The sequence below is a fragment of the Carassius auratus genome, chromosome 15 (genome assembly GCF_003368295.1).
Source record: "Carassius auratus strain Wakin chromosome 15, ASM336829v1, whole genome shotgun sequence".
NCBI lineage: Eukaryota > Metazoa > Chordata > Actinopteri > Cypriniformes > Cyprinidae > Carassius > Carassius auratus.
The window spans coordinates 4615184-4624549 of NC_039257.1; the positions used below are offsets into that span (position 1 = coordinate 4615184).

General features: G+C 34.7%; 1 protein-coding gene and 1 pseudogene across 1 annotated transcript; both read right to left on the reverse strand.

The window, feature by feature from the left end:
• Window positions 1–861: 861 nt before the first annotated feature.
• LOC113114570 (olfactory receptor 52N5-like) lies at window positions 862–3730 on the reverse strand (annotated as a pseudogene).
• A 3184-nt stretch (window positions 3731–6914) lies between these two features.
• Window positions 6915–7865, reverse strand: LOC113115496 (olfactory receptor 1-like). Its single transcript, XM_026283087.1, has one exon. The coding sequence runs from the start codon at window positions 7863–7865 to the stop codon at window positions 6915–6917; it is 951 nt and encodes a 316-aa protein (XP_026138872.1).
• Window positions 7866–9366: the final 1501 nt, after the last annotated feature.

Genomic DNA, 9366 nt, shown 5'->3' on the forward strand with positions numbered 1-9366 from the left:
AAACGTGGATTAAGAAATGAAATTCCTGATATTATTTTTTGATTACTTCTCTAGATATTTTCAACTATTAATTATTTTCAAACTTACAGTAGTAGGCCTACTCAACACTGATTACTGTCAGACTTTCAAAAATTTTCATCACTTGAATTAAGATTATTATAATTCAATTTTAAAGCATAGCCACAGTCAAAACAAGAAATAGTTTAATAGCTATGATACTGTTTTTTAAATCAAACCATTACATAACCATGACAGGAAACACTGGCATCTAACAATGCATAAAAAACATATAAATAAACCCATATAGGAAATAAAAGCAGTTATTGAATAAGCACGTGTCATATTCTGTGTTCTTTAAAAACTCCTGAAACATTGGTGTCTCATATTTTACAGCAGTCACTGCAGTTTATGAAAGAAATAAATTAAAGTTGTATGTGGGTGTGTGAAAAAAAATCAGATGTAACCCCCTTTGTAATCGTTAACATTTTCATAAGTAACTGTAATTTAATTAATTATTAATTAATTTCTCAGTAACTGTAACTGATTAAAATGACATCTGTTTTGTGATTAAATAACGTAATTTAATTAAATGTAACTTATTACTCCCCAAACTGTTCCAAATGAAATGTAGCAACTGAATCTGCAAAGATATGCCAGTGCCATCACTTTTAGGAAGTTGTCATGATCATGTGATCAGTAATTGATTGTAAAGACTTTAAGTATTTTTTAATTAATTCATTAATTCATTCATTCCATACAATGAAGCATATAATAGTCTAAAATATTTAGCACCTCTCACTTATTTTATGTTTTCTTAGTTATGCTTTTAATAAAATAAAGAAATAAACTTCTTTCAAATGTTCAAGTGAACGGCAAGAAACAATGCGGAAGCAGATTGTACCACATAGTTAACATAATCCGGAGGTCAGGAGTGAATGCAGCTGTCAAATCAAATGTATAGACAACACATCTGGGGACATAATCCAGAATAACAATAAAAAGCTGAGGAGTGTAAGTTGATAATGTCTTATATAGAGCCTGGATGTCTGAGATTTTGAAAACGGATGTGAAGATGGCAATAAAAGAAAATGTAATAAAAATCAAAGGGCTCAAAAGAATAAACATGGCACAGGAAAATGCAAACAGCCTTTTCTGATTTATGTCTCGATAAGAGAGTTTAATTACTGCATTTCTTTCACAATAATTTTGAGTTATTATGTTAGAATTGCAGTAGGGCTCATCGAAGGCATGATAAACAATGACTGCTATCAGAGGTTTCAGCATTGCCCAAATCATGCTACATACAATAAAAACGGTCTTGTTTGTAATAAGAACACAGCAGTGTTGGGGGTAACGCATTACAAGTAACTCGAGTTACGTGATCAGATTACTTTTTTCAAGTAACTATTAAAGTAACGCATTACTTTTTAATTTACAAGAAAATATCTGTGTTACTTTTTCAAAAAAGTAACGCCAGTTTCTTTGTTTTTCCATTTATTGACTGACAAGTCTCCAGTACCCATACTGAGAGAAATCAGAAGTACAGAGGCGTTGTGTGCACTGTGTGAACATGATGTAGTTCTAGACTAAATGTGAATGTGTATTAATTCATCCTACTCACAAAAGAATTTAGAGTTAGTATTCATCAAAATGAATTAAAACAGTCAAATACAAACTTAAAATATGACACAAACCTGCAATAATTAAATGTTAAATAACACAAGTGTATCTAATCCCATTTTATTAACTTTGCTGCTGTCCTTTGATGATCCAGTTCAACCATACTTATAAGCAAAAGTGACTTTAGATAAACTAACAATTGTGCTTCATTGTTTTTTTTTATTGCTGAAGAGTGTTGAATCTTCTTCCCCTGTGTGCTACTGTACAGACGTGAATTTACTTTTCCTTCAGCCTGAGGTTTATTCTTTACACTTTTTGGTGTGAAAGGGCTTTTACATTTGCTATAAATAGAACTTCTTATATTAAAAACAATCAAGCCCTGCTCATATTTAAAAGTAACGCAAAAGTAACGTGATGCATTACTTTCCATAAAAAGTAACTAAGTACCGTAATTAGTTACTTTTTTGGGGAGTAACGCAATATTGTGTAACCGGAATGAGTATGTTGTGCGGTTAGGTAGGTAGATGACGTAATGGGTAGGTGGCGTATAAAGTCTCGCGGGCGTCAAGGAAACAGCGTTTGCTCTCGTTCTACGCTTGGTGAGCGAGTTTGTGTTTCTTCCTCTGCTGGCGCGTTGAAGGAACGGCTTGACCTATTGTGTCCGAAAACTCGGAGTGAGTAAACCTGTTGTTTTAATCATGTTTATCGTAAAGGAGATGCTTGGTAGTAAGATTCGCATTTACCATAGTAAATGTGTTTTAGGATTGTTCCGGTTTTAATAATCGAGGTGAGAGCAGAGTGCACTTGTCATTTTGCGCTTTGTTACGACCACTGGACGTAAGTAATGATTAAGCTAGTTTTTTAAAGACTTATACACTTTAAGTATCCTTTAAAGGAGCATTAATACATTAGCAACGTGAGTATTTTCTTGATTGTCAAATGTAGAATGTGGTGTGTAATAAAATTTAAATGGTTTTAATTACAGGACATCAAAACCTTCTTTGGCAAGTGGCCATCGTTTTTTTCCCCACCAAACTTGGGATTTGGTTGTTTTGTTTTTTTTGATTTGTGGCATTCATTTTGCAGGATCTGCCTGTCTTATTTGAATGGTATAGTGCTGTATTGGGAGGCCTTGTTTGATTTGTGTGTTTTACGTATAATGGTTTGATTGGGTTTGATTTTTTTTCTTTATATTTTTTTGATTGGGTTTGACTTTTGGGTTTGTTTTTTTTCTTCCTCCCATGTGGTATATTTCCCATTTTAGTATTCTAGGTTGATTTGGGTGTTATTTTGAGTGCCATTCTTATGTTTTCTTTTGGGTTAAAGTATGATTTCTCTGTTTAATTAATGTGAATATCAGTCTAATGATTGGTTTCTCTTATTGAATGTTGTTAGATTTCGATTTGTTTGGAGTGTTATTTCTTTTGGAAATTAATTTGGTTTACTTTAAATCCATTCAGAGTGGTGTTTAATTGTTGTAATTAGTTTATTTTTTTATTGGTTTCTTTGGTGTCATGGATGGTTTTACCAAGTCCTTCTACTCTTAAGAGAAGATAAAATTTTGCTCATTCTGGAAAATAAAGCAACCCTTTTTGTACTCTGGCTTCTAGTTCATTTATTTGAACCACCTGTGTGATTCAAAGAAAAACAAAAAAGAGATTAGATCATTGTTAGGGTCCCACATCCTAGAATTTGTGGGTGGCGTAGTCAATTTCGTCGACTATTTTATAACAACCAGCAAGCCTAGGTCACACTTGTAATGCATTACTTTTAAAAGTAACGTTCCCCAACACTGGAACACAATATCTCAATGGGTTACGCACCGCAACAAACCTATCAATGGAAACTAATAGTAAGACAAAAGCGTTAATGCTCCCTAAGTAGTGAACAAAAAACATCTGCACGAAACAACTATACAGTAGATGAAATAGGTGGGTTTCTGAAGGCTTCTCTCATAAGCAATAAATGCAATAATAAATATATTTCCTCCTGTTAGTGTCAAGTAGACAAAAAACAAAAGGGTTCCCACGGCTCCATAATACTGTGGATGCAGTCCTGGAAATCCCAGCAGGTAGAATTCAATAAAGAAAATGACATTTGAGAGGGTCATGACTTTACCACAGCGTCGCAGTTACCAGCTTATGGACGTTACAAGAAAAAGAAAAAAGGACAAAAAAATTGAAGTGGAAATCATATATAATGACATATCAAAACTATATAAAAAATATTAAGGAATATATTGCCAAGTTGAACCATTTTAGGCCCATATGTGATTAGCATAGCTGTATAATGCAAAACATAAATAGTAGTATATAATTGTTTAATCTATTTCTTTTTGGGGGGGATTTCAACCATTTAAGCATTACCATAGATATAGAACAAATGAAATGATATCTTCTGTATCAGTGTCCATCAGATAAAGACGGTTGCTAAGACAAAAGAAACCTCCCACACAGTGACATATTGTTTGACTGCTCTCGTGTGTGACCACGTGAGCTTTGCTTAAACATGATTTTGTGTTTGATTGTGTCCATTGGCTGAACATATATTTGAAAAGATTTGGAATTATCTCATACAGTTGTTAAAAACTAAATGAACTGAAAACTTATTAAAATAATTTTTTAGTTAAAACCCTGAACTATGTACTTGCAAGATGATTGTCACTAGCTGAGAAAAACTAAAGCCATGAAACACAAGACATGACAACAAGATATGAATATCTGAACATCTATCTGACAGCAATATAACAAAATAATGACTCTTGTATGTTTGGAGGCTCTGTAGAAGATATTGGGCATGTACCAATAGGCCCAAACCTAAAGATGGCCCAAACCTAAAGATAGATGGTTAGTCTTCTTGCCTGTCTCTGGGCAGTATAATGCACAACATGGACAGATCCATGAAACTATGAAACACTTAATTTAGTGGTCAGTTCTCATATATTAATATTTAAAACATAAATACGATGAGATATTGGGGGACCAAAGATAGGCTTGTGTAATCACACAGAGAATTATATTTTAATAAAAACAACTTTGAACATAAATGCCTCATTAAAGAGGTAAACAGTCAAATTAAATAGTATTTGTATAGTTTAATAATTATTTCTACACATCAGTGTTCATAAAATATCTTGTAATTATATATACATAAACAACTTGTTTATATCTCAAAACAACTTGTTCAACCTCCACATCATCTAGGGACTTGTGCACACAAGTTTCTCTTTCTTTTGAACAAGTTGCGAACACTTTGGTACATTCATGCAACTGATTATGTACACTAGTATGCAGTCTCCTACATTATCAGTTGTTATTGTCATTTTGCTCAAAATCTATTGTATTTCTCTGTGCAATAGTCTTACGGCTCAAAACTTAGTTCATCATACAAGTCATTAAATGCAAAATGGTTCATCTAGTTCTCAAACTGTCAAGTATATATACAGGTGCTGGTCTTATAACTAGAATATCATCAAAAAGTTGATTTATTTCACTAATTCCATTCAAAAAGTGAAAAGTGTATATTATATTCATTCATTACACACAGACTGATATAATTCAAATGTTTATTTCTTTTAATTTTGATGATTATAACTGACAACTAAGGAAAATCTCAAATTCAGTATCTCAAAAAATTAGAATATTGTGAAAAGGTTCAATATTGAAGACACCTGGTGCCACACTCTAATCAGCTAATTAACTGAAAACACATGCAAAGGCCTCTCAATCTAGTTCTGTAGGCTACACAATCATGGGGAAGATTGCTGACTTGACAGTTGTCCAAAAGACGACCACTGACTGAAAAAATAAGGATCAATATAAAAACATACGAAATGTAATTTATTTATTATTTAATCTGACATAAGCAAAACGAACCAAAACGCACCTTTAGATGGCGCACTAAAAAAGAAACAAAGTATTTTTTATTCACATAGCCCTATTGTTCTATATATGTATGTGAGTGTAAATGTCAGCAGCATAATATATGCCTAAAGGATTGAGGGTTGTCGGGTAAAAATAAAAGAGTATATTGATACAGTTCACTCAGCCTGCTATTTTATTCCAACCGTTACTCCTGACCAGACGGTTACATAAATATTTTGTTTATTCGTAAAGTTACACTTCAATGAAGTGTAATGGTACCACAAAAAATATTTAGTAGTGCATAAGTTATAACTTATGGCATTTTCCCACTGCATGGTATGGCATGGTACAATGTTCTGTCGATTTGTCCAACCCAGTCAGATTTTGCTACCTTCAATTAAAACAGTGGGTAGTACAATTCGACAACGAAAAATGCTACCTGTAAACATCTACACCTAGCACGACCCTAAACTTACCCTTACAGTAATGCAGATACATTCAATATTGTTGTCCAGCATGAGAAAATATTGTGTAAAATATGCAATATTGATGTGTGCATGCGCAGTAAACCTTGGTAGTAAAATCTGACAGGTAGGATAAAATGTCAGCACAACGGTTCACTTTTGGGGGTTTTCTACTGGGTACATTACCTGGTACCTGGTAATTTTTTTAGTACTTTTTCTAAGTGAAAGGTATCGTACCAAAATGTGACATGTAAACTCTGCTGATGTCACTACCTTGGTCACTGAACTTGTGACAGAAACAACAGAACCGCTAGAGCAGGACAGCCAGTGAAGGAGCGAACGCAACTGTTTTGAATGAGCACAACTTTTTTAACAACCCAAAAGTGGCTGTTTCTCTGTCTGTTGAGAAAGGACAGACGTTCCTATGCTTCCTATGCTTCTCTCATTGATAGCAGAGGAGCGGATTCAGGGAGAAGTTGATGGGGCAGCGCGGAACTCAAAAGTTTTTTTTCAAGTTGAGCCGTGTCATATCGTACTGAGCTGTACCGAGCCCAGTCTTACCACGCAGTGGTAAAGCACCGTTGGTGCCCATTTAAGTCAAAACTTGTCTAAGGTGTAACTTACATAAGGCTAGTGCAACCGGCCTTTCTTGCAGTTTATGGTCAGATCAGAGCAAGTATCAACTCAAGTTTTTAAGCAGCAAACACACAGAGTTGTAAATGAGAAAGAAGTAAATGTGCTTTCTAAAAATAAAATAAAAATAAAAATAAAGAAAGAGGCAATAAAATATACTTTTAATAAAAAGTTGTTTGTACACAAGGGAAAATATTCACTATTTCACAAACATGTCATTGATTCTCATTATGTGTACGAACAGCCAGAATAACAATTATATAAATACCTAAACAGGGCAAAGTGTAAACAATGCACTCTACTGTATTAAAGCAATTTCAATATTTTTAGTGCATCATATCTGCATGTTCACTTTCCTATCTCTAATTTTTTTCTTCAATGCATCTTTGATGTCTTTGGTTCTGAAGCAGTAAATTATTGGATTGACGACAGGTGGGAGAAGACTGTACCACATGATTAACATAACACGAATGCCAGGTGATATTGCTATTGTCACATCATGCACATAAACAACACATCTGGGCACATAGTAAAGACAAATGATGAGTAGTTGAGGAGTGCAAGTTGAGAATGTTTTATAACGGGCCTGAACATCTGTGATTTTGAAAACAGACTTGATAATAGCAATAAATGAAAATACAATAAAAATCAAAGGGCCAATAAGAACAAACATAGCACCTGAAAATGAAAAAAACTTTTTGTACCTTACATCTCCACAGGACAGTTTAATTATCGAATTTTGGTCACAGTAATTTTGGCTTATTACATTAGAATCACAGTAGGGCTCAATGAAGGTATCATAAACAATGAATGTCAGCCATGAAATACAGATGATCCAAATCACTGCACATGCCAATAAAATAGTCTTATTTGTAATAAGAAAACAGTATCTCAGTGGGTTACACACTGCAACAAACCGATCAACGGCCATTAATAGCATTAGGAAAGAGTTAATAGACCCTAAGCAGTGAACAAAAAACATCTGCACAAAGCAGCTATAAAATGGTATCTCACTGCTATTGAAAAAGTATTTTGCAATGGCTTTAGGCAGCGTGACAGTTCCAAAAGCAAGATCAGACACTGCAAGATTACAGAAGATTAAATAGGAGGGTTTCTGAAGGCTTTTCTCATAAACAATAAATGAAATGATAAAGAGATTTCCTCCTGCCAGTGTCAAGTAGACAAAGAACAAAAGGGTTCCCACAGCTCCATAATACTGTGGATGCAGTCCTGGAAATCCCAGCAGGTAGAATTCAGTAAAGAAAGTGACATTTGTGCGAGTCATGACTCTAGAACGACTTTGGAGTTCCCTGATGCAAATTCACTGAAATATAAAAATAATTTTTAAAAGCAATGACAATTACAAAAGCATTTAACTCTCAGTGCAAAATAAAACAAAATAAAAAACATTACATTTCAATGTCTGTTACAATTGCCGTTGTTGCAAAATTCTTCACAGATTATATTGATAATCTATCATTCACATTTATTACCTCCATGGAAACTATTCTGATATAATGAGCATGATCTATGAAAGTTGCATTATTTTGAGTTTGATGGAGAAGATTCACAATAACAAATCATATTAATCCACAAACAAGAAATGTCTTTCTCTCTGTGCATCCTTCTAAAAGTGCTATACACAGTCACTCTTTATCAAGACTAATAAAGACTAAAGGCACCTCCCACGAATTGAAGTGTTGTTTGAAGTTTCTGCTGTCTCATTAATTCATAATTACCTTATGAACAATTCGGTTTCTTTGACAGTAACAATCCTTGCCGTTAGTGTTGCCTTGAAAATTGAATTTGTAACTCCAGCATGGACAAATCATACACAAAACTATTTCTCAGATATATTGTTTATATTTATATTTATCTAACCAAAGGGCCAACTATGAGGGTCTATGGTCCCTTCCCCCTGAAATGCAACTAACACCTCAAAAGGGCAGAACAGGCCTCTGGTTTCATGGCAACCAAAGACAAACCATCTGATGACACTAGTGTCACGATCATCATCTGGAGTCCACTCAGGACTCTTGTATTTGGTGTCCATTTCCATTACCAACTCCATCTCCCATAATCCCGTGCTTAGGGCTAATCACCACCAGGTGTTCCCCGTTACCACTCCCCTATATATTCTGTATTTGGACTTTCAATGATTGCAAAGTCTTGTTTAGCCCCGTCTAGCATTTCTGAGCGTTTTTCCTAGCATTTGTTCCTTCCGTTTCTGATTTTGTATTGTGTATACTGCGTTTGATTCTCTACCGCCTTCCCCGACCTCTGCCTGGTTCATCACTCTTTAACAGTGCCTTTTCTAGGCATAAGCAAGTTAGGCGTTCGCCTAGGTCGCTACCAGCTGAAGGGGCACCAATGAGCACTCATACTGGCACTACATTACTACATTTTAGCAGGGTTGTGATAAAGATTGGCATGGTCACCCTGAAATATGACCCCAACATCATTGGGCTAGAGTACTGTCAAACTGATGATGCCTGTATGCCATTGGATCAGAGCACTGTCATTTGCTGTCAGGAGCGTTCATCAATGCCGTTAGATCAATGGGCTCTGTCAGTGCTTTGGCAAGACAAGGTTATTCTTGTTTTTTTGCCATGCAATAAAGCTAAGTTCACAGCAGTGAGACAGGAAGCAACTTACAGTATGTAGAGAGACTGGATTTAGAATCTTGAAATAACAGACTGGCTCTTTCTCTCTATTAATCCAGCCACACAAAATGCCTCCATAAAGGCCCAGACAATAGAGAAATTTCTTATTTACATGGTAATAAT